General features: G+C 40.3%; 1 protein-coding gene across 1 annotated transcript in view; it reads left to right on the forward strand.

The window, feature by feature from the left end:
* Positions 1 to 6,067: 6,067 nt before the first annotated feature.
* HABP2 (hyaluronan binding protein 2) overlaps positions 6,068 to 26,954 on the forward strand; it is a 180,739-nt gene continuing 159,852 nt past the window's right edge. The window contains exon 1 of the mRNA XM_085319090.1: positions 6,068 to 6,191. Coding sequence (XP_085175216.1) covers positions 6,068 to 6,191 — 124 coding nt within the window. The remainder of the gene's footprint in view (positions 6,192 to 26,954) is intronic.

Consider the following 26,954-nt stretch of genomic DNA (forward strand, 5'->3'; position numbering starts at 1 on the left):
ATTTGAAGTTTACTCACACTGGAGTACCATTTGGCACCACTCCACTTGTAATTGGATTTCCAACTTTTCAAAATAATTTGTCTTAAAAAAGAGTTGGTTATTTTCCTCCAGGCTAACAGGAACTAATAAAAAAGAATATTTCCCTCATTCTCACCAAATCACTTCAATATCCTATCTATATTCATATATATATGGATATATATCTATGTTTAAGCCAACAATCAAAATGCTTAACTAGATCTTTGCAAAATTTGCTGAACATTGCCTATGAGTGACTTTGAAGTGTGATCAAACTTTACAGTCTATCTTTAAGGACAGCAAAAATTTATTTCTTCTTATTAGGAGAGAGGTGGTACTGTCTAACGGTTACAGCAGAACACTGGAAGTTTATACTCCCAGGTTCTCCTCACCTCTTGTCTTTGATTTGCCGTRTAACATTAGGAAGGTCATTCAGGCATTGACTCCACAAACCAGGATCAGATCAGTTTACGAATTAGGTAGACTCAGAGGAATATGGTCCTCTTAACTTCTCAGGTAAACAGCCACTGCTCATGACCATATAAAACCGAGCTTGAGTGCAACTGATACAACCTTCAGAGGGTGATACYGACCATCTCTTTGTTTTACTTGGAGGGCAATGGTATAGTGAAAAGAAACCAGGAGTACAGACTTTGCCCTAACCAACCCTGCTGTGACACTTTGAGGAAAAGAGGTGGTGCACTTCCCACCTCTCTTCGACCGTTCATACGCAAGTGCAGTGCGAGGAATGTGCAAACTCAGAGGGCACGGCTCAGCTGTGCTTAGCAGTGTCTGACATGGCAGGTACTGACTGAAGTCTAGTCTGGTTGTGTTGTCTTGCAGTGGAGAGGCAAGGACTGACTAACTGGTGTTGGTCACCACTGGGGCAGGCTGGGAAGGAGGCATGGGAGATGCAAGAGTGAGCTGGCTGGGCAGCCCAGGTGTCTCCCCACCAGGAATTATGAAATGGTAACTATTAGACAGACACAGACATCTATGGTGGTCCTCACTGTCATTATAGCCATAGCTCTCACATTACGTTGTTGATTATAGGGAAATCAATACAGGAAAGCAGCCTTGTTCCAAAAGTCTTGCAGGTTTTGTAGCTACAGCTCTGCTCCACCTCTATAATAGCAAATAATGATCAGCWGAAAATAACAGTCTTTATTTCAGGAAAGAGACTGATTGTTAGGCATTTCCGCATTGCTTCCCTGAAYTGGTACTGGAAACTGTTAACTGAAGCACATGAAAGCCACTTCCCTCCTATGAGCATCATGTTTCACCTGCCATGGTAAATATACAACAAATGCCTTCACCTGCCTCAGGACCAGCCACCTGCAAACTGAAATAGCCATCTAGTGCATGACTAGGAGGTCATAACACTGAGGCAATGGAAATGTCTTGAAGGCTAAAGAGAAATTGTCACCTGCGCAAACAGCCTGCAAGGGCGGAGACAAATAAAATTCACCACTGCTATAGAAGCAGTGCTCTTAAAACAGGGAAAATGGCATTTTATTCAGGGTAATGCATTCTTGGCTTTCAAGGACATATCAAAAGATAAAGTTAAAACTCTGAGTTGTCTAATATAGTATAAATATTCCAGCTCAAAGGGAACATTATTATCAGTTGTATAATCAATTTGTAGTTGAGGCCATAGTGGCAATGTAGTTGGCTCTGTATCAGGCTAGACTTCTTTCTTTTAGGTTTTAGGCATATTTGCAGGGAGAAAGAGTGAGACACTTTCGTGGCAGAGATGATAGTTTAGTGGGTCCCACCTACCTCAGAAGCCACTATTGCAGTTGGGTCTGTGGGCTCCCAGAGGTCAGACAGAAGGCCAAAGTCCTCAAATTACATTCAAATACAATTACCACCTGGAGAAAGAGAACACGCCAAAAATACATAGAGGTGTAGAAGCTACTAAAAAGGAGGTAAAAGGATCAAAAAGGAAAAAAAAGTACTTTTCTTACAAGAGGTTTTCATATGAACAATGCCAGCTAGATCTGCATGATGGGAACATCTCTCCTAGCTTCTTGTGAGTACTGCATGTGGCCTAGAGCATATTTTCTGGTTTGGGTCCAGTCAAGTTTTAAATGAGTCAGACTGTRAAACCTGTCTGAATATTCCCTTTTGTCATTTCCTGTGACTCCACAAGAATCCATTCTCCACAAGATAGAAGAATATCTTATTCTATCTTAAATAATTCCAGTCACACTTGACACCTCTCTCCTTTCCTGCCTGAACATGATCTGCTCAAATTAATGTGAATGTTGGGGGAGGTAGCAAGAGAAGAGAATTTCCTTCAGTTTCTGTAATCCTTTTCAGCCAAGAGAAACACAAATGATAATCCCTCACCTTTCATTTATAAACCAGGTTTCCAGAGCTATGGAAAGTTGAAGTTGTTGTTGGTATTGCTTTCCACTTGATTTCCATTAGGTCTTCAGTTTCCCCTGCTGAGAAGACACCCTAAAATTAACATGTAATTTGACTGCAGTCATAAACTTCCTTCTAGTGATATGATTCCTTCGCATTTATGTTTCCAACATCTATTTGCCAATTTTTTACTCAGTGTCATATTCTGTGGCAACAATTCTTAATTTTCTGYCTATTATCACTTCTAAACTTCTTTTATCTCTCTTGACTTCTTTTTTCCATTAAATATTATCAGCACTGGAATATTTTTCTTTCAGATCTTGCATTTCTCCTAATTGTATCTAATTTTGATGTGTTTTTAATATTTGTCTTGAGAGAAACACAATTTCCTCTGTTTGCAGGATGAAGTTGGGTTTTTTTAATTGATAATTCCTTTCTTTTTTACTACCAAATAACCATTTTGTTTTTGATTTGGTAAAACTGTTCAACCACTTTGCATTGGCAATAGCTAACAGTGAAAAAAACTGAYAAAAAATGAAAAATTCTGGTAAAATATTTCTCCTGACAAAGAATTTTCCAAAACATTATTTTTAAAGTTTTGATCTAAATTTCATATTAATTGGGATGCATTAAATGAAAATTTCAAATAGAAATTATTTTASTTACTTTAGGTTTTAAAGATTCTATGATATGTTAGTTTTTTTAATATAAAAGGTTCTAATCTTAAATAGTTTTTTTGGTCAAAAATATCAAATTTGGGGGGCAGAAGTAATAACTTTTTACATCAAATTTCTTTGGATTATAAACAGTTTTCTGTATACAAATTTATGGCTATATATACACATTCACAAATATATATATTCTATGAATCATTTTTTGAGCATCTGTTATAGTGCAGTAAGCCCAWCTATGCTTCATTTCTGCCTAGGTGGAGAGTGTCTGCACACAGTATGTTTTTCCAACAGTTGTGCCAGTTAACATGTAAGATTCCTCTGCCTTTTTCCTACCTCTGTTTTTTATCAAGCTGAAAACAATTGTAATCAGCTGCTGTTTTGCATATAAAATATGCATGGATGACTGCAGGTCAGACTTTTCCTTTTGCCTCACATAATTTTACACGGTAAGCATGCATTTTACCACTCCAGTGCATTTTGTTCTCTGAAATATTTTCCATTCACCCTGTGTGGAGGAGACAAGTCTTGCCGTCTTTATGGGTCATGTTTAGGAAKTCACAAGTGTGACTCTCATTGCGACCCAATCTCACACTGCTGGTGGCTGAGTTCTGGTAGATCCTGCTGGATCTGCTATTGCCATTAGCTGATGAAGACGAATCCTTTTGTTCAGGCAATAGATGTTCACATGCTAGGATCTAGTGGCTATAGGTGTTACCACTGCTCCTGTTCTGGAAAACGTGAGTTTTGTATAGTGTCACAAGCAAGGCAGTGCAGATCTAGGTGCCTTGGTGTGAGACAACACAGAGATCTGCATTTGTAGGAGACTATAGGGAACTSCTGGGACAGCAAGAAGCCTTCAGGGCACTGTGTGCCCTTGAAAAGGTGGAGAGACTCAGCTGCGTTGCAGTGAAATGCTTTTACTGGTGACTACGGCATATCCTGGAACTGATTTCTGACTCTGCTGTAACTGAGAGAACTACAACCTGGAGTGTCTCATTGCGAACATGAGTGCCCCCTGGACTGGATGAGAGGCCTGTTCGTGTTCTCTCCTTCGCGCTGATTATCTGAGTGAAGTTGCTCACGTGCATGAGTGCAGGTAGATCGCTCTGGCTACAGTGCAGAGCAGATACATGTATTTYGTCTTTAGTTTTTCTTCTATTCCCCAATGCTTTTGCTTTGGTCCTCCTTGGCCTGTTACAGAGGAAAGCCTTAGTCCCTTGGGGCAGCTTCAAGCTGTTTTTTAGCATGGCTCACACTGCGGATCCTAGAGGACAGTCTCTAGGCACTATTAGAAAATTAATGAAAAAGAGTGTAGATCCTGATTAGCACAAAGTTCATTCTAAAGAGACAATGCACAAAAGAAGAAGAAGAAGAAGAAGAAGATGGGGAATGCCAATGGTAAACCATTTCTGAAAGGCTTCTGCGTGCACAGAAGGAGCCAGCCAGGAGCTCCCGTACTGACTGCCAGGAACCCGGGAATTGGCTATTGCCACTTTTGTTGCTGAAAGTCTGTAAGCTTGAATCCAGGCCCTGCAACTGTCATAGTTAAAGCACCTCACATGCCAGGCCTTTGCCTGCTCCACAGTAGAGGAGTAGCTAGCAGCGGATCAGGAAACTGTGAGTGAAGGAAGAATAGCAAAGTTCTGTGAAAAACATGTAGGAAAGTGGAAACCTTTTAATTCCTTTATTTGCATGACTAATCAGCTGCGCTTTCTGCCTGCTCCCCATGCAGCTAAGCCTATACTATTTATTTTGCACATTGCTGCATTTAAATTCAAGTGCAGGAGAGGGGAATATGGGCACTTTCATTTGTTCAGCATATTCATAAAAGGCACAGAAATGAACATGTGGCATCAGATGAACACCTGGCAATCAAAGCAGGGAGAGCCAGCTGTTGCCTCTGCAATCAGAATTACAAATTCAAACCACCCATGCTCTTCCTTCCATATCCACGCAGCTCATGAAAGCAGAAGAGATAGCTCTGGGTGCATATGCTTGAGAAGAATCAGCCAAAGACAATGCTCGTGCTGTATGCTAAAAAAAGAAACTCTCCTAGCCTTTTTCTATAAGAAGTGATGGTTTTTAAACCAGCTGTGCTTGCAACTCCCGGGTTGCTACAGAATTCTGTCTGTGCCGGCCTGGTCTTTTCTGCAGGGCATGCTGCTTTCAACAGCTTTGCTGCTTCCACGTTGAACCCACGTCGTTTCTGCCTCCCCTCGAGCTGATCTGTGCAGTATCCTCCTTGCTGGAGTTCACAGGTCTCTCTTCTTCTCCTCTGGCGTGTTTAGCTGCTGAGTTATTGAAGACTATAGGTAATAAAAGATGCCTGTGTTACCCCCTTGCACTGTGGGTACTTGAAGGCATCGGTCAGGAATTCTGCACATTAAAAACATAGGGAATCAGAGCACCAAGGGCAATTTGAACATACATATTGTACCTAAATGAAAAAGAATCAGAGCCTCCATTTGAGAGTGTGCGAGTCAATAAAATTTTATAAAAGAAGCCCATAAAGCTGCCATGGAAGTTTAACTGTTGCATATAGCTAAGGTGAATGCAATTCACTGGTGCTGGAAGAGGATCTAGCACAGTGCTCCTCTTATCTCCCATGCTAGAATCCTTTATTTAAAACATATGGAAAGGGCTAAGGCTTGTTCTGAGTGACGGCAGTGAAAATAAAAATCCAGAAAATGTTCAYGTGTGCACACATGCATACGTGCCCAGGTAGCTGGGAAGATGGACTGGCCGACGGGGTCGTGCTCGTGGTGAAGCTCATCCAGCGCGGCGGGGGACGGAGGGAAGCAGCTCTCCGACGGCAGCAGCGGGCAGGCGCTGGCGTGAGGCCGGTGATCTGCCCCACACGGCCGGTGCGCACAACCCGCGGGCACAAGAGCGTGCCGACGGCCGCACGACAACGAGAGTGACGACTTGCAGCGTGCGCAGCCAGCGGGCAGTGGYGGGGCGGCCTCCTCGGCGGGGCGGCCCGGGCCGTGCAGCATGGTGGCAGCATGGCGGCGCTGGTGGCAGCGTGGCGGCGGCGTGGCGGCGCTGGCGTCCTCAAACAAAGCCGCTCCACCTGGGCAGGCCTCAAGGCGGCGGCGGGAGGCGGAGAGAGGCTAAAGCAACCAGGAGGTAGGTGGCTGGGGAGCGTCGCAAAGGATGGCTCCTGGTGGGGGGGGGGTTCTCTGAGCCGTCGTGTCCAGCACCGCAGCCGAGAGGTGTGGGGCATGGCTTTAGTCCCGATGGGAAGCACTAAGGAATTACGATCTGGGAAAACCCTGGAGCTGGCAGTGCTCTGTGATTTAAGCAAATGGATGTGCCATCTTCTTGAAGTTATYTTTGGGGGCCGTTGTCAAAATCTTTTTGCTTTTTCCCCCAGCTTCACTCACACAGGGAAAAATTTTGCCTGGGGGAGGTTGGGAAAATTATCGCTCCCAGGCATTTCGCCTTGATCCACCAATCCCCCCTAACGGCCCGTGCTATTCCCACGGGGGCGCGCGCGGGCGGCGGGAGCGGAAAGGCGGTTTCTCCTCCGGCCGGGATTGCCGAGGGCTCCGGGCACGCACACGGCAGGTACGTGTGCGCCTGTGTGTGCGTGTGGCTGTGTGTGTGGCTGTGGGTGTGCGGGCAGGAAGAGGAGATGGAGGGAGGAAGGAAGCAAACGCCTGGGAAGGAGCTGGCACCGGCCAGCGCCGGCTTTCCTGACGCAGCCAGCAAGGCGGCTGCTCAGGGATGGGTCCCTGAGGAATTCTGTTATTTCTTTAACAGCTTCATGCTGTTGCCCGCAGCCCCTCACAGCCAACACGCCCTCTGCCTCCGCGAGCGGGCGACGCCGGAGCGCGCGGGCGAGCCCGGGTGCTGTCCCGCACGCGCCGGCAGCCGGTGGCACAGGCATCGAGAGCCACGTCCGTGGGAGAGCTTGGCTTGCCCCAGCTCCCATCTTGCCGTCTCCTCCTGCTTTTACAGGGCAGCGCGAACTAGCTCCTTGCTGGCGGACGGAGCCCCGGGGGGCGCGGGGGGCAGCTGCCCGCCTCGGCCTGAGCCGGCGCACGAGCCGGCGCCGCGTTCGCTCGCCCCGGCGTGGCGCAGCCGCCTCTGCCCCGGCGCAGGGGTGCTCAGAGAGGCTTCCCGCCAGCACCCGCAAGAAAGGCGCCACGGGCTTTTCTTTTGCTTTTAGCGCTATCCCAAGAGCGCTGTGGCACGGCGCAGCGGCGCGACCTGGGCTGTGGCGGAAGCAAACAAACACGAAGCACCGCGTCGACCTCTCCGGCTGTCCTGTCCACAGTGGGTGAACTGTGCCCAGCCCATTGCAGTGTTTACTTGAATCCATTTGTTTTACTTTGGGGGAGGAAATGCTCAAAATAAGTATAATGATCAACTAAACTAACAGTTATTAATTTCATACTAAAAAACTTCAAAACATTTATTTTGTAACCACCAAATTGACCACAACATATGAGCTAGCAGAGATGAAAAGTCAAGATTTTTTCATCTATCTTTATCATAATAATCTTTTTAATATTTTTGTACTTTTTTATATAAAAAGGCAGAGGGAGATGATGCTTTAAAATATATATGTCTAACCTTGGGTTTAAACCAAACAAAATAATATTTAAAGAAACATTGAATAAATTTTTTATTACCCTGGTCAATGGTTGCGGAAATACAGTTTATATAAACACATTGCAAATCCAGCCATTCTAAGTACTGGGTTGAGAAAGAACCCAAACCCCTTAAGATAATTTTAATAAACCTAAAAAAAAAATGTGCTCTTGTTTCAAGCTGAATAGTTGGCTGTTTCTGAATAATAATCATTCAAGACCTAAATCTAACCACAAGAGTTTAGTGCACAGATGAAATATACTTGCTGGAAAACCCTTAAGAAATAGATGTTTGATTCAGGATCTGAGTCAGTAAAACAAGATGTGATGGTTAAGTGGGACTGATTCTAAATAATAGAAAATGAGGACAGTCATTCTAGAAAGAAGAGATGTGACTTTTAAGGAGGATCAATTAATAAATTAATAGCTGTGCGCATGGATGRAGTACAAACAAGTCAATAATAGATCATTATTCTCTTAAATGACTATGATGAGCAGATCCCTCTAAAAGGAAGTAGAGCTATTTGTGCTGTAGTAAAGAAAGCGTGTGCTTGGATAGATGGACAGATAGATRGATAGGCGTGCGGGGTGCACAGGCGCACACGCCTGCACGTGCTCACCACCTCCACACACACACACACACATTTAGACAAMATGGATTCTTAAATATATCTTTTATTGCTCTCCGAGGGCCAGATTGTAATACTGCAGCCTTTAATGACATTTTTCCTCATGTAAAATCTTAYTATTTTTTAGTGGGTGACTTGTGGTATACGAAATTCTACTAGATTCAGTTATGCTACATCAGGAAGAGTTAAAGATCACTCCTCTTCCATATCATATTTTTTATTGCTAGAGATAGTCATGGCTTTTTCTTTAAAAAAAAATTGTCAAAAAGCACTGATTTATTGCCATCAAGACTTTTCACAGGAAATGTTTCTGTTTTTGCATTTTTAATTAAATAGCTTTTTAATTGTTGAAACATAAGTTTCAAAACAAAAAAAATCCAGTTTTTCAGTTCAAAACAAGATTGTTTGAAATGTAAGTTAATTAGCATACAAAAATAACAATTCAAGTACTAAAATGAAATGTCTCAGAATGATCAAAACATAAACAGGTTTCCACAGCCATGAAGTCATATAATYTTTTTGTTTTACAGAAGTTTTCAGGCTTTTCATTATTTGTCAAAATAGGGGAAAAAAAAATTTTAATATGCAGGAGATTCTGAGAAGAGTATTTTGCCCAGTTCTAGGGTATTGCTCAGAATATGTAAGAGTAAAACAGTCTGGTCAGAATAAATGAATAAATGCATTAAAAATAAAAGATCAAAGTGATSTGATTTTGAGCAAGAAAGCACTTCCAATTTAAGGGTCAGCAGTTTTGACATAGATCTACAAATATACATGTGTTTATTAAAATAAAACTGCAGGATATATAAATCCATACACACATGCCCATCCACCCCATCCAATCACTTTATTTGATTTTGTATTTGGCTTTGTCTTTTCCATGCCAATGTGCTGCACAAATTCCATGTCGAGACTTCATAGATAAAACAATCACCACAAAAACCTGGATTAATGATTAACTCTGAATCAAGAGTTATAAGCACTCATCAAGGTAATAGATGATACAACTTAGCCGTTTCCTTTCCCTTTTCAGTTTTTCAAAAGGGGCAAGAGAGCATGAAGAATAAAGCCAGGCATCCTTATTTGGTTGAAATAATAGCCAGTATACCAGAACTTCAGACAAATCCTTCTTCCTCTCTTTCAGTGGCCTTAACCATTTTGATCTCATTTCATCATTGAATGGACCCCTTAACAGAGAGTGACCCCATATTTTAGGACTGAAAACATACACCTTGTTAGTGTGAGTTTATTTTTTTGTTGTTTGAAAAGTGGGCAAATGTAGTCAAAGCTCTCACAAAACATCACAAGAGGCTCTTTCTTCTTTCATGGCACATTGAACATGTAAAGTAATCATTGTTTACAATACAGAGGCAGATAGCAAAGACTTGTTTGTTGTCTCATGCTGTATCTAATTATGCATTAGATTTTGATTTCAGTTGCTTTGCCTTTCCATGTTATTTTAATTTTGAATGATGATCACTGAAGGGAAAAAAAGAGAGAAAAGAAAAGAAGGGGATGTGTCAGCAAGGCAACGATCCCCCTTGGCAGAGCACGTGTAAAGCTGGACTAGAATAGTGTACTTGGCTCTGGGCACCTCATTAGGACAAGGAAACTGGAGGAGTTGAGGACAGCTGCAAGCACGATGAAGGGGCTGATAGGACTAACTTGGGGAGAAAGATTAAAAGATTGAAATATATAGAGACTGGACAAATGATGATGCAATCYACCCTTGCCAGTCTCCACCACTGCTGCGGGAGTGCAGCAGCTCTGAGTAGCCCAAGCAAGGATCATTCACCATAAGCCTGAGGGACTCCATTATGGAGAAATGGGGTGATACTGAGGAAAATCTCAGGAACTTTATTTTTTGACGTTGAGGTAACAGTAAGCTCTGGAAGAGCCYCTCTGAAAAAGCTACAGGAGTTCCTTCACGCAGGATGTGTAAAACGAGGCTGGGCTGAGCGCAATGAATCTTCCAGCAGAAGCAATGCACAGGGAGAATCAGCTGGCCATTTCCACCCCTGTCTTTTTTCTCTCCCTTCTGGTTGKCTATTTGTTTATTTACTTATAAAGTTTATATAATATGAAGCTTCATARTACTGTAATCCTAATGCCTTTTATCTGCTCTGAAGGGCCTCTCTACCCCATTAGGGAGCTATCAGCCTCCTAGCCTCACCAGTTCTGCTCTCAGTGCCAAGGGACAGGTTTCAGCACCCTGAGGTGCTGAGTGTGGGGAAACTGAGTGTGGGGTGATGACAGCAATGTTAACTCACTCTCTGCCTCCCTGTCTTGCCTTGAAGAAAGTGTAGTTCAAGAAGCAATGATGTCTGATACAAGGTTTCCATTCCTGGCTTCACCACTGACTTCTGTTTGACCCACAGACAAGATGTGCCATGGGTCTTCCTTCACACACATTGATAATAATCCTGCTCAGCCTCCCAAGGATGGTGTCAGACACAGTCAGCAGAGGCTATAACATGTTTAAATGCTGCAGTGTTGTGGGTAATCTAAGAACACACTAGTTGGTGAGACTGTATTCTCAGGCCCTAAAATAAAACTGGGGTCAGTTTGGAAGGAGAAAGGTAAAATATGAATCATCTAGGGTAAAAAAAATTGCCTGAAAGAAGTTGGAATATTGCAAATATTCTTTCTCTGCAAAACTTCTAACTTGAAATTTTTTCATCCAGCTCTAGTGAGCATATTAAATGAAGCGGATTAGCATAAGAAATCCGCTCAATGCAAAACTTGTAAATATTGAACAAAAACTGACAATTAGCCAGGAATGAAAAGGCAAAACATAACTACAGAGGAAAAAGCAGTTAAAAATTAATTAAAATTACCCCCAAAATAAGGCCATTCACTGATGTAAATCCCAAATATTTAGAGCTAGTGGAGAGATCAGACATCTGTGTATAGACATCAATAAACAGATAGAAATAAATGAGAGCTGTGTGTGAATGAGCCAGGGTCCTTGATCCAAAAAATGTCAAAGGAAAGGCTCGTATAGATTTCAACAGCTTGTGGATCAGGCCCCAATCCCTAAATGGACAATATAGAATATTACAAATCACTCTTGGGATCAAGTTGCATTCATGTCATCTAATTACAGATAAAACTACAGAGTATTTAACATCTCATTAATTTAAATACCTGGGGCCATATCATGACATCAATTTTTAAGTAGATGTCCCCACTGATATCAAAGAAGAGTTCACACAATACGGCCCACTTAGCCGAACCTTAAGGGACGAAGCAGACAAAGAAATAGAGTAAAGAAGAAAGAGAGAGAGAGAGAGAGAGAGAGAGAGAGAGAGAAGTAACAAAAGATTCCCCCTTTCCCCTTCTCTTTTTCAGCTCTTCTTTCTTTGCTATTGGCTTGAGAATCTGCACATTTTGTTAGTTATCAATCCCTGAGTGTGTTTTCTACAGTAGTGGATATTATGCTGGACCATGTTCACAAAATGAGGATCCTCAAGTAAAATTTTATGTTCCCTTACCAAAATKAGGCTTTAAATAGGAGGAGGGTTATCATATTTCTCTTTCAAGCTGTCAGAGGCTGTCAGAAAAATTACAAATTTTAACATTTGTTATGTTTTGCTTGGTTTTGTTTTGAATCCTGACTAGAAAAATGAGAAATAAATGCTGACATCAGATATGTCAGAGAATATTTTACTATTTTCTTGACAAAAGTGGGCTCTTTATGAAAACAAATTTTTAATCAGGTTTTTAGGATTTTAAAAGATATCATTCTCCTTTCTTTCAAAACAATCTCAAATGAAAGGCAACAAAAATCATTTTGCTTTCGGTTTTTGAGAATCAGAACGTTTCAAACACCTAGGATTTTGATTTTTACCTCTTTTTTTGTGCTTTCTTTTCTTGCTGTACACCAGATAGTGCATGTTTATATAATCATTGTTATAATAACAGTTTTCCCCAATATCCCATTTTCCTTTGTATTTGTTTCAGTTGTACACCCAAGAAAGAAATCTTTTTGAAGAGATCATGATAAGATAGAAGTGGCAAGAAGAAGAAAACAAAATATGGCAAATGTGGCTTTCTGAAAAGTAACAATATTTGTCTTTCAAATCAAATCTTAAGAAATGAGAACAGCTTCCATGTATTTTGGAGSGATGAATTTATTTTTCTATCCTTATCTAACCAAGCAATGAAATTGTTTTTGTGTTTTTTGTCCAACTCCCATTAGTAACACTGTGAAAACAGGACAGATGCTTAAACCCTATAGACCCAGTTCTTTTGACTTCAGTGAAGCTTTCACATTTATACCAGTGGAAGACCTGTTCTCATGTTAGTTAGTGACATTGCCTACTGTGGCTGAGTCTCTTTTTCAAAACTGAGATGTTTGCCCTTTCCTTTGCTCTTARAAAATGTTCAGGAATACACATGAGATCGTGACCATGAGTATTCCTGCTGAGTTCAATGACTGGTTGCAGACATAAAAAATTAAACCCAGGTGAAGTACCTTGCTAATCAAACCTTAAAAACAGTACGATCCTGTGCAGTCRATTCAGATTCCACTTTAGCTGGAATCAGACACTGAAATGTGTAAGAATCAAAATGTTTCAAAGATGGAATTTGGAAGGTGCCATAAAATACAACAAGCTTTCATGTTATCTAGTTCTACASTTAGAAAGAAAAAGTAAGGAAAGCTCAGTTATGTGTACCATGTCCTATTCTTGAAGAATCTGTGCCTAAGAGCTTGAGGAGGTTAAGATATATGCTGAGACATATCAGTCCTTTCTCTCCATATGGGAATTTATTCCAGGGCCATCATTAAAATTTCAAGATTCAGTTCTTATCACATAATATGGGTGTSTCTAATAAAACAGTCAAAGGAGAAGGTGGTGGCAAAGGCCACACTGCAAGAAGATGACATTTCTTTTTACTCTCCAGAGTTCTGCTTTGCAAGTAAAATTTCCACAGTAACTCAGACGCCACATTCTTTTTTGATATTAGGAATGTTACACTATTACTATGATAAAACTCACTGCCTCTACCAGGTAGTTAGCAAGAACAAGCCTTCTCTGGATATTTTAGGAGAGCTCCATGTTCTTAAGCTGCTATTCTTCATCAGTTTTAGACAATGCTTTCTGCAAAGACCAAAATGATAGTCATGAACCAAAGGCATTCCAAGAACAAATCAGAACTGCTGGGTAGCAGTGGGATGTCAATAACTTTCTTACTCCAGACTGATGTGTTTTTTACTTTCTCAAAGGTTTCTGAAGCTGTTTTGGTAGCTTTTATTCTGAGAATATTTTTCACTTTCACAACTAAAGAACAAAATGTATTGGTGTAAAGATTTAGAACAAGTAGAGGTTTGGGTGCTTTTCTTTCAGGGTATCAAAACATTCAACATATTCTAGGTGTTTTTTGTCAATGCTCAACAYCTGCAGCAATCATACCACTTTCAGGAGTTACCAAGAGTACTTCCAAATTTTTTAGGTATGTGAAAAATAAATGAATGATACCATTATATTTGGAAGAGACAATACCCAAGGGCAGAAGCCTTTGAACATAGTCTAGGAYGAGACAGCAAGCCTAGGACTCTAGGACAAGAACACTTGTATGCAAAGTGGAATTCCTGGCTAATGGTCCCATCCTATTTTTAGTTCARATTTTTAGTTTGATCCTAAAAAGGATTCCCCTTCCTTTTTTTCCTCGCTTCATAATTTTCTAAGGCTGTGACTGAGCCCCAAATATTTTGCAGAATACGAAATCCATAGTTTATAAATAGCAACTGTGCACATGTGCACAAGAAAGCATTAGAAAGTTGTGTAAATCAGCCCAGATCTTTAGAAGCTGATGCTCTCTTTCCATTGACTTCATCAGCTTTGGATCAGGACCTAACGTAGGAGGATTTTACTTTTATTGGGCAATTAGGGCTTATTTTGGAACAAGTCAGTAAGAGGTAGGATGGAATTAATCTGAACAGAAGGGAAACCAACATAACAGTGGAAACAGCTCCATAGAAAAAGTGAAACATTTAAAGAAATGGGCAGAAGGGTAGAGCCAGGATCACTGGTTAGCAGTGGCAAAGTCCAGGAGGGAGAAAAAAAGCTGCTGAAGTAAATACATGGACAACAGGGAAAAAGTCTTAAGCAATGATACAGATAATGCAAGATCCATTGAGAAGAAAAGAAAAAAGTGCAGAAAGAACATTAAGTGAAAAACTCAGGAAATGGAACAAAGGAAGAAAAGCAGACATTCAAAGGTCACCTAGGAAAGTTTCTAACTTGTCTGTATACAAATGTGAGAAGCGTAACAAAGGAGCCCGGGGAAACAGAGAGACCAAGAGGTAACTCAGATGGGATTTCATTGATCACTCCTTCCATGAACTTTCCTAAGCATTTACTGTATAGCACTTAAGCACATGAGTAGCTACAGACACATAAAGTAATATCAAATGATCTAAAATTACACACAGGTTTACACGGTCTGCTGATCGTCCATCTGCTGAGGCCTGCAAGGATATTGGTGGTGGAAAAAGATATCTGAGGATCTGAAATGGGGCACACTTGTAAGATCCTCTCATTAACGATTTCTAAGTGGGAAAAGTGCTRAGGAGCAATCTTTCTTCCTGTGACCTCCCTCTGGGAGCATTCCATCAAGCACAGTATTTTCTGTGGAAACACTCTCCTTACATTCCCTTCTCCCCCCAAAATAACTGTTTTTGAGAGGAAGAAGTAGATAGAGTCCTATAATCCCCTTTCTTGTTTTGAGTGGACAGATCAGCCTTTAGGAACTTTCCTTCAAAGTCCTCACTACTCCTTTACCCAAGACTTCATTAGCTATGAAAATGAGGTAATGAGGTACAGGTGGGCTGAGATAAAGGTGAAATGTGGGGGAGGGGGAAGAGGGGGCACTGTTGTTTAGAGAGGGAGGTAGTTACTAGTTGGGACTGAGGTTCTGGGAGGTTTGCAGCTCTTTGAGGAGACCAATGGGTTTTCAGTTCTACTTACCTCAAAACTAGTAAGGGAGGATCCTTGCGAGGCAGGCACTGGAGTATGGTGTTTCAGAGTCTCCTTGGCTAACAGCAGTTATGTAGCTTCGCTGGCCAGAAATCCCTCGGATAAGGATCTTTGTTCCTAGCTAGGGCTGAAATCTGGAACAGGAGGGCCATTACCAAAGGGAAAGTTCATGCCTTGATCTTTCATCATAACCAGTTAATCCTGCAACCCAGGTACTGTTCTGAATTTTTGCTTCTTTCTGCTTGTTGTATTGCAGACTTCAGACTTTTATCTGCACAAATGCACTATTAGTTTTAACTTGRAGAACAAGAAGGTAGTGAACTTAAAGGCCACCTCAACACAAAGCAATCGTTTCACAGAAGGAGGCTCTGAGAACTCTGTCCTGTGATTCTGCTGTTTGGTAGTTCAGAAACAAAAGCTGCTGACAGACCTCCTTCTCATAAGCAGGGGAATCCCAGCTGTCTCCAAAGCCCTCCAGATAAGTTTTCCTTTAAATATATTCCTACCTAGGTCTGGGGCATTTACTGTTAAGTTTCATGCTTATGCTAGAACAGTAGTTAAGCATGCTGCGCATGAGGAATAACAAAACTTTCTTAGCTATACTGTCTTTCAGTTTCTCTATTGTTTCTATTTTTTCTCCAGAAAGAATTGGTGCAAAGTCCTAGATAACTTTATTTTTATTAATAATGTAAATAATGTGTAGAAGTTCCTTCCTRTGTTCCGCTTTGTGCCCATTGCCTCTTGGCCTGTTTTTGGGCACCACTGGAAAGAGTCTGGCCCCATCCTCTTGACAATCTCCCTTCAGGTATTTATAAATATTGACAAGATCCCCTTTCAGTCTTCTCTTYTCCAGGCTAAACTGGCCCAGCTCTCACAGCCTTTCCTTGTAAGAGAGATGCTCCAGTCCTCTGATCGTCTTCATAAATCATAACTTGGTAACATTGTGCAAAACATTCAGAGACTTCACAGATACAAACAAGTTTGATTTTCAATTGTTATTTGCAGTGAAGGTAGACTTTTATAATGGCGATCCTGATAGGAATAAGGTTTGGGTCAGAAAATGTTTCATCTCATAGACCRCTTGTCATTGAAATAAAGCTTAAGGAACCAGTCAAAAACTGTACTTATCTTCTGCACTTTTCCTGAGCATAATACTTTTATTTCAAATATATTATTGGGGGCAGGTTTAGCTCAGTTGGTCAGAGCATGGTGCTGCTAATGCCAAGGTCGTGGGTTCAATCCCCATATGGGGCTCTGCTGAGGGTTGGACTAGATGATCTCCAGAGGTCCCTTCCAACCTTACCATTCTATGATTCTGTTGTTATAGAGGTCATCCTCTCAGCCAGAGTAACCTTCTAGTCCTTGGCTGAAGATGCACTATACTGAGTTGCCTGCTCTCAGCAGCCAAGCAACACAGTCTAGTTCAGCAGCCTGATGAAATCTTGCCAAAGAGTTCCAATGAGTGTGGTAATTCAGAGGTAGCACGTTCCCTTTGCTTCAACACTGTGGGTCTGTCTTTGCTTAGAAGTGGAGGAATTTGTGCTGGAGATGTGAATGACGTACAGCCAAAATCTTACCATTTCACTTAGGAGTTTCAAGTGCTTATCGCTGACTTCTCCTTTGTTACCTTTTGTATTAATAGGAGTAGATGTAGGTTAATACATAGGACTTTGAAAATGTTACTTTTGAAATATTTAAGGTGTTTGCAGCACTTCCTGCAAAATTAAAGAGGTAGTGACTGAAGTCTCATATGGGATATTACATTTTGCTTATGTAAATTCTTCCTGTGCTTTCAATTATAAGGTATATGCTTCATTCCCTGGTGAGTGGTAGGCTACTAAGGGACTKCTACCTTTCATCCCAAAATGACATAATTCAGGCAGAGAACAGACACCTATTTCTAAGATGCTGGAGATGTAAGGCTCTCCATGGTTCTAGGTTTTTACTATGACTTACAATTTTACCACAATTAAGGAGGCTGTGGGGAGCTGCTCCTCTCGCTGCTGGAGCACCACACTGGTATCATAGCTCTGCTTTCCAGCATGGCACCATCAGACACGGGAGGGTTTAGAAAGGCTGCTTCCTTGTGCTGCTCTTAGGCCAGTGCAGTAACAGGACATACCCGCCTGACTCTGCCAGGGGCTGCCTGTAACATGATGAGATATAATAACAAAAGGGCTCCAGCACCCCAATGTGTCAGATATATTATTGATCTAAAACTTCCCAGAATACCCAGTTCTGCTGGAAATTCAGCCTATGCTTTTGTGTCTGTATTAGCAACTGCCTGTAACCTCAGTACCTAATTCTCAGCATGCCAAAACTAAATCCCTAGTTCCTGCAGCACTGGGAACTCTTACTTCTCTTAACTAAATCTGGATTCCTCCACTGTTTATGTAGGAACCAACAAACTTTCTACTGAAGGAAATCTTTCAGCTTTCCCAGGCATCACTAGCCTTTTAAATCTAAGAAAGAAATTTCAGTTCTGTTCAGTTTGAGTCATATTTTTGTTTGATAACTGCCCCTCCCTTTCTAGACAGAAGTGAAAATAWTTACAATAACGTTTTTTCTTTTGTTTCCTGAAGAGATGCTGCACACATGCATTCAGCTCGGTGWCTGCTAGTAAGTTTGGAGCTAAATTTCTTGCTGACCTATAGATTGTACATTCTAAGTACAATAGTCACCTCTAATTTGAACAAGACTCCTCTGCAGATAATGCCTCTGATCCTGGCTATCTGTAGTTCATGAAAAGTAATTGGGGTCCAGGCGACCATCTATTTTTGTTTTATGTTGTTTTGGTCTTTTTTAAGTATTATATTTTTAAAATTTCTCAGAATGTCTAGAACTTGGAACTTCTTATGTATATTGAATTCCAAACATGAAAATGTAGAATTTGATTCATTACTGACCACTAAACACTGTTATTTTTAATCGGAGGGAGTGAAAGTGTTGATATGGATGTGTGCAGGTGAGCTCTTTCCACTAATGTAATTAAAAGATTTTTAGCGAATGTATTGCACAGAGTAGCTTAACTTTCAAAATATGTAATTTTAAAAGCCCTATATTCTCTCTGTATAATATCTTTCGAGAGCAATAATGAACGTGCTTGGGGATAGTCATTGCAGTGGTCCACCCTGAAACTATATCAAAAAGCAATTAAGTTGCTAAGATTTTAATGATGAAAGTCTGGTTAAACACATTGCTTAAGAGGGAAATGGGAACTGGAATAATCCAATTATTCCAGATGTTCTTCAAAAATGCTGTTTAGGGCAGTAGAATCTTTTCAGAAGAGAAATAAGCAAGTGAAGGTGCTAGATCTACTCCTTTAAAATCAGATGGATTTGTGGAGGCCCAAARTGCATGTTAGGGGAGGAAAAGATGAGTTGGCTAAGGGCTGCATTATAGGAAATTGGCTGTGAAGGAGGAGCCATAAGCTGAAGAAAGCACTATATATGTATTTTCTTGTGGGGAAATGTTGAGCTGTGTAAATGTTAAGCTTCTACTTTGCGGCAGCTTGTGAACTGTGACTGAGACCACTAGCAGTGTAGCGCACCTGACAGAGGAAGTTGCATGGCGTTCTTCATGCTCCAGGCTGGAGAAAGCTTTTTTCTGTGCATTAATTACAGGAAAATACCACCAGCCTCTCCCCCCCTGTAGGACAGTGTCCTTTAACTCAACCAGTTGTGAACCTCTTAACTCTCCTACTTCTAAAGCGGTCTGCCTTAATTGAATTGGAATGAATTTTATTTCTATCCTTCTTGATCAGTGTATAGCAGATAATGCTTTGGAGAGTTCCCAGGAAACTGTTTTATGTTCTTAATGCTGCAGCTTCTTTGGCCTGCTGATCATTTCCATTTATAAATCCAACAAGTGCATAAAGAAAGTTGTTCCCAGAGGTAAACGTAGCTTTCCGCAGTAGGGAAGGTAAGGCTGAGGGGGATATAGCAGAGTGCTGGACTCAATAGGCTCAGCTGCCTGGGATTGYCCTCATGCTGAGAGAGCAGAGGAGGGAATGATTTCATGCCTCCCAAAGCCCCCCCTTGCCCCCCCGGAGCCAGTGTGGTAAGGGCAGGAAGGACTGTGTCAGTAATGCAGATATTTTAAACCACAGCATCTTGCATTGGACCAAATTGTTGCATTACTTATGTGTTTCTGTAGTGGAATGACATCAAACCCCTATGACATATGAGCATATGACAGGCCTTCCGAAGCAACAGGTAAACTTTGATTTTACTGGCTCATTGAAAAGAGCTCAGCAATAGGTTTTTATTCCCCACCTGTTAAGAAAACTGAAATTCAGAGAAATTAAAGGGTAATCCAAGGAATCGCTGGAAGTCCATAACTATGATAGAGGTGATTTTACAGCTACTTCTCTGGCATGCAAGAAGAGGACTATCTTTCCTTGGATTGAAGGATTTTGTAGCCTAAACCCTAGAAATTTCTTGGTGGTAGTGACAGTGTTTCCCAAAGATGCAGCTGAGCCTGGAGGTGCTCCATTACTACAAAAAGATCAGTACTCCTGTGCGTTGCCATCATGAAGCAGCATGGCTCCTTCTGACCCCACAAAAGTGAAAGAATGTTTCTTAGCCTATTGCCTTTCTTTGTATAAAACCATTTTTTAATCCTGAAACTTGCTCTTTTCATCCATGTACAAGAGTTTGATAGGGCACAATATTTCTGTGAAAGTTCATTTGCTTTTGGTTTTTGCTATTGTTGTGTTTGTTTCAAAAATCCCTTTGTCATCATTTTCACATTCTGTTTCCATTCAGACAAAGAGCAGCTTTACATGGGGAAAGAAAAGGTCAGAGGTTATATAGAGCATGCCAAAGAAAATAAAAGGGTAGCACATATACAAATGTTTTCATCATTCTGGCCTGATTTTGCAATCTGGGACTATGCTCAGCTTTCACTAACATCACATTTTAGGGCATACGTCCCAATCCCAATTGCTTTCAATAGAAGAGAAGGGCAGCGAGTTCCTTGAAATACTCAATCCTTTACAGATGCTTTATAGACCACAGTAACCACAGAAAGTCCATATCCAAGCTCCACACTAAGTTCTGCACAGACCAGAACAGAACTGTTACTTATTTCAACAGGAATTATGTAAGTTATCTGAAGAAGTATTTAATTCTCTATAACATAACAGGATGCTGCCAGAAAAGCCCTTATTAGGGCAGAACCTCACTCCTACATACTAAAACCAATAGCTACTCTTGCATATTTTACCCTTGATTTACTGGTGGAACTTCCTGGATGTTCTGCACCATGTACCAGTATAATTTGTGCCCTTGAGAATAAACTGAATAACTCTACTTCCAATAACCAATTCTTTCACAAGCACTAAAATTGAATATATTTAAACAACATCTACAAACAAGGTTGAATATGTTTGATATCTTCATTGCCAGTGACCAAACAGCATATGTCTGTGTTTAGGGACAGAAAAAGACCTTTGGAAAGGTTTTGAAGAGGTTCCTTTATTATATGGAAAGGCAAGATGTGTTCTCCACAAAGCTGGTATTTTGAGCCCTCTTATCKCTGGATGCTGAGGTTTTATGTTCTTTCATTTTTTTTCAAGGCATGATTGCCTGTAGAGGTGCAGGATCACAGCAGGATGCTGAGAAATGCTTATTCCTTCCTTCAGACTGAGGGAAATTCCCTGTTCATGAGTTGACCCAGTAAGATCCTGTTTAGAAAGTTGCCAGATTAGTGCATCTGAACCGCATGGCTCAGTGCACTCATTTAAAATGCTTCTTGTGAGGGACCGTAGTATTAAATATAAGACTCAGAACAAACAACTTTTACATATGTCCTAAGATGTGATATTTTTGAAAGCTATGCATAGTCTTACATTTGTCTTAAATTCATCCAAAGGCTTGACATCCAGTTCTCATGAAATCCAATCTAAAAAAGTTCGTACGTCCTGTGAGCRGGTACCATACACAATCACATGGCAAATTACCCACCGTGCAAATGTATGCAAATGCATTCCCTCCCATTAATCCAGGGCCACAAATGCAGCTTAAAGTGCGCCTTGCTGAACAAGGAATATAAAGAACTGGTGGCTGTCTTGCTTAAATTAACTGTACGTGCCAGACACAGTTTGTTTTTGGACTAATATCATTCTGTGAGACAAAAATGAGTGGGCTGAGGAGCATCCATGATCCCTATTTTATTTATTTATTTTCCAAGGTCCCATAGTTTCTGCTTCTTTCATTTGCTGGTATTTTTAGTGTGCTCAAGAATTATTTGGTAAGATATTCAAGATTTCTAGTGGGATTTCTTGATAATGGACAGATTCTTTCTCTTCATAATGATAGCTGAGCTTCTTGAGAGCAAAGAGACACTTTGTTCTTTGTTCTCAAGGAGACAAACTGTTATTTCTTTCCCCTGAAGAAGCTTCTAATATGATGGGTGAAATATCAGGAATAATTAGACCAAATGGTGATGTAAATCCCACTAGAAATAACGCATCCGTTATTTCATTTTATGCCTATCGTTCTCGTTTCTGTCTGATTTAAGTCCATGTGAAGAAAGCTGTGGGTATTCCCTTTATAAGACCTACAATAAATTTCTTCATTGAATATTTACTAGTCCCAAGTTGCTCCTTTTTGGTTGGACCATCGTTACACAATTAAAAAAAAATATGAAGGTTCCGTGGGCTTATATTGGTTAATTTTTTGAGGGAGAGACAGTTGTAAGGTTAATATATTTCACTGATTGGGCCCCTGGGGTTCATTTTCAAGGGGGGGGGAGCCTTTTCAATTTTTATCAAGAAACTCATATAATGAAAAGGAGAAAAGTATGTCTGTCTTGGCACACCGCAGGCCATTGGATACTGGGGGATCCCCCCAAGCTCTGCTGCTGCCCTGGGCAAGCAGCCTCCCCCCACACTTGCCTTGCTCCCCAATTTTGGGGTGGTAATGATGCAGTCAGCATCCTGCTGTGTCTGTGCAGCACTTCATGGCCCTTCAGCTGGAACCACCTGTGAGAGATCCAAACTGGGAACCAAACGCTTTTGGTCAGTAATTCCTAGGAGCTTGGTTTCCTGCTCATGGCTCCTGGTGCGAGGAGAGGAGTAAGTGGGTCCTTAACATTGCATTAATTATGGACATCTCAGCAGCGAATGAGTTTTTCTTGCAACAGGGCTGCGCTCTGCAGTGGCTATGTGGGCATCCTGTAGCAGCAACTCAATGGTAACCATCTGCACAAAGTGCAGCCTTTGGCGCACAGGCTGAGCAGCCCAAGGTGTAGCCTCTACGGACAGCACCTGATAATCTCCCTGCACTGCCTTGGACGTGCAGCTCCTTCTGTCCTGCCCCCACAGTTGGCTGTAGTGAGGTGCAATCTGGCCATGTTGTAATATAAAATTTTTTTTTGATTAGTTAACATTACCTTAATGATTGGGAGGACCCGCTTCTTCCAGCCCTCCTGCAGCTCAAAGGCTTCTCTGGCCTTGGGTCTAAGATGCGAAACTTAATGTAAGTGYACTTTAGAGAACAAGAAATTAAACCACAAGAAAACAATGTCAGCATTTTTCCTGAATTTGTGTCATTGAACCAACCCCCAAATCCTTTTCCAGTGATGTTTCTCTTTTGTGCTCCAGCTTGCTGTTCATTCCTACTAAGATCTTGACTGACAATCAACAAGCAAACTACTTTTTTCTAAGGTTTAAACAAATGCTGGAAAATACCCTCTTCGTGCAATTAAATGCATTTGTGCTAACGGTCTTAATTCACACATTCACTGAAAATACTGATAGCTCCACAGTATTTTAAGAGATAGCACTTCATGTGGGATTGGCATATGCATGCCAACTATTAGTAGGGAGAAAAKATATTGATAATGTGGATTACTCAGAATATTGATTATTTCTTACTGCAGCTAGTGTGTGAAGTTGCTTAAACTAACATCTTTCTCRTATAAGAGCACTAAGTCTTTCCCATTAGGTAAGTTAGCATGCAAGTGATCTTACTTGACATAATTTAACTTGCTTGATTTTAAYGTCTGCATCAGAAGATTTTAATCCATTATTAAAAGAATTTTGTAAAACTTCCATAGTGCTGGTGTCTCTGGCTGATATTTTTATTATGAAATGCTTGAAGCTCAACATTTATAGGCACAATGAGACAGTGAAAATATAAAATAAAAATAAAATTGGTTGCTTAGGTTGAAAATTCTGAACACAAGAAAAGGTTATGAAAATAAATAAAAAAAATCTGATGTTGCAGTCTTCAAGCATCTAGAAGAATCATAAGAATGTTCCTTTATTGTTTTGTTTCCACCCCCTATAAAACTGTTTCCCTCTAAGACTTTAATCAGATGTTTTTAGCAGTGTTTGTCTATCCCAAATTACCATCCGAGATGAGCATTACCAGTAATGTGGTTTTAGTCTGGGGAGCTGCGCTCCCGATCGAGTCCCGGAGTGCATCGTGCAGGGCTCGGAGCGAGGCAGGGCCGGGCGGGCTGCGCTCTGCTTCCAGGCACCGTCTCTCTGCTGCTTTTTGCTCTGCTTATCAATACTCCTTATAGACRAAAATGATTCACGAAAATAGAAGAAAGAGCTCTGCCTCTCACCCCACCAAAGAACTTGTACTTTATTCTCTTAAAATAATTGAAATGAATGAGGGAAATGATCTTAAAGAGAGAAAAAATGAGTTAAACACAATACTAACAGAGAAAATAGAAGGCTATTTCTACACATCCAGTTAAAAGCCAGTTTCACAATTCATGCAAACATTTTGAAGTGTAATACCTATCTGAAGCCTAGTTTAGCTGTGCTGTATTCATGGAAATAAAATGGCTTTGTTTTCTGCAGTCTTAGCTTTAGAAAAGGACTGCAGYTACAAGAATAAATTCTGTACCCTGCTTATCTCTCTTTCTCTTAGATGTGATGGCCTGCTAAAAATAAATGTGAAATTCAGCATATTCATAATCCTGAAAAAATTCGTTGTAGCCAGCAGATAATGGTGACTTGGTTAATTAATGTAATAAACAGAGAAGATAACCAAGATAAAGCTGTGGTAAATTTTGGTAATGAACTACATTCAAAGAAACCAGATGCTTATATGAACAGTATAACACAAGTGAATTTTTTACAGTGGTTAGTGTTAATTTTAGAAACTGCTAAGCACACTGAATTGAATGATTGAAGAAATGCTTGTTTCCAGTGGTTAAGTCTCCCCCATTCTTGTCTCCATATCCAAGAATGGACAAAACTGTTTTAAAATCCAGCTGAAGATACTAGTCTTTCTTCTGCAGATATCCACTTAAAAGTCTCAGTACTGTAAGAGTAATATCCTTGCACAGCTGTAGAAAACCTTGTTTTTCAAGATGTCCTAAAACTATTTTTCTTAAACAGAAATAGTTYGGTTTCTTTTTTGTAAAAACACGGAAAACTGTGAAACAGTCCAGCTACAGAGTTTTAAAATGAATGCAGARCAAAAATATAGCTTTGTTCATATTTTTAAATGCAGTCTAAATAATGTCTGAAGAAATAGTTACTCCAACTTTAAATAATGGTTGCCAAATGGTAATTATATTAATTTTAAATCATACAATGGAGTTGTACTATCTGACACTGTAAACATTAAGGACAAACACTTTTTGTTATCATGAAGGAATGAATTTTAAAAAGCACAAAAGCATCTTCAAAAGCAAGGTAAAAATCTATTTTCATTATGAATGTGAATTTTTCCTGTCTTTTCTGAAAGTTATTGAGCTCTGGACATCACTGCCAACTGGTTGTGGTGAATATTCCCTACATTTAGCCTTATGTAGTCAAATACGTTTATATAACCATTTCACTCTGATTCAAACCAAAAAATTGTCTTTTACATATTTTACTTAAATCAACCATTCTTCTCTTTTAGGAAACTTCTTGCAGGAGAGGAGCTTCATAAGGAACGATCTTCTTATAAATCTGCAAAAACAGCAATTAGGTAAGACAGCAACTTTACTTAAGAATGGAAAACAYTAGTTTAAAATAAAACGAACCCCACTCTGATAACCTAACAGACCGGAATGCTGATAGTGCTTGAAATAGTTTATAATCTGAAATGTAGATATTCATTATTCTACCCTTCCCTCTTGGTTATGGAGCTGTTGTTTATGGAGTGCCAAGGGCATTTCTGTCTCATTATCAAATACATAAATAGAAGAATATGCATTTAGTGTAGAATCTATTTTATTGTCAGTCTTCCCCCCTATACACACTTATGATATTTCTTGAGGTTTTCTTCTCCCTTCTGCAGCTTGTGTATTTCCAGGCAAATGTGTTTAAGAAAAAAAAAAAAAAAAAAGCTTAAAAATAAATAACGTCTCCAGCCAAAAGAGTAGAATTTCTAAAGCAAAAGCAACTTACTTTAAGCGTTGGAGAAATGTGACCACAAAAGACCTTTCTCTTGTTTTCCCCAGGAAGTATTTTAAYGTAAGCTTATAATTTACTTTCAAAGCTTTATTACTTAAATATATATATATTTTTAATGTTTTGGAGGGTGCCTTAATACCGTGTGGTGGTGTGTATTTTTTAGGAACTAAGATTCAGCTCCCATTTTACTTAACGATAAGGCTCCTATGGCAGATCAGTGAAGCKGCGAGCATTTACGTTAGCTGAAGATTTGTCCCCACTAAACGGAGCAGTCCTGAGTCAGGCCCCAGAGCCTGTTCTCTTTTCTTAGGCCAAACYACCACTGACACCATAAATGAAACAGCAGTGTCTTCACTGGGAGCTTTGCCTGAGGAAGGAGTGCAGAACCAGGCTTCTGCTATTCAGCCTCAGTCAGAGCTCCCTGAAGTCCATGGGCTTTTCTTATTTGTCCTTGGGGGACTCTGAGTCTGGCCCCAAATCTGCTGTCACAAAAATACACAGCCTGGTAAATATCTTAGGCTCAGGAAAAAAAAAATRTTGAAGAGCGCTATTTCTCTGAGGAAAGAGTGATGGGATCAGACCCTAAATTATTATCCTCATGATATCTCATAGATCAAATCCTGGAGAATGTGGAATATATATATATAAATATATATATGTATGTTTTAAGTTTAGAAAGTTAATATCCCCTAGGTTTTTTAAAGTAGATTTTATGAATATTGAATGCTGCAAACCAAACACAAATCAAAAATCTAGTTTTATTKGGTTTCTTTTTTTGGTGAGGGATAAGTTTTTTGATCTCTGGAATCATTTTAGCTTCAGAAAGTTAAAAACTAATAAAAAAAATGTTCTCTTTCTGGTGGGTCGTGTATTTAATTGTCTCACAGTAGGAAGCAAACGGAGTCAAGAATGTTTTTCTTCGTATCCTGAATATGTAGTGTCCCTTCTTTGTGTCGGAAAAGATAAGGATGCTGTAACTCCATATTTGGGGGGTGGGGGAAGAATGGAATGAGCCGTCRAAATAAAGACAAATGTGGAGGGAATACATCAATGTGAAAATAACCTATGGAAAATTTTTACTCCTACTTTTATATTGATTTTTTTAGGATAGTTGTTCAGAAAGAAATATTGCACGTGTAGAGATGTGCAAACGAATATGACAATATGTCAGAATCTTAGATTTTCAGCTCCCCTCTCTGAAATATTCCTTGTTTAGGTTTTGCATGTGTGCATAAAACAGGCATCATGTATATTTGTTTTTCTAGCTGTTGTTTTATTTTTAAATAAATTAATTTTCAATTGATCTGCGCATT

The sequence above is a fragment of the Rhea americana genome, unplaced genomic scaffold (genome assembly GCF_003343005.1).
Source record: "Rhea americana isolate MKP2758 unplaced genomic scaffold, rheAme1 scaffold_57, whole genome shotgun sequence".
Lineage (NCBI taxonomy): Eukaryota > Metazoa > Chordata > Aves > Rheiformes > Rheidae > Rhea > Rhea americana.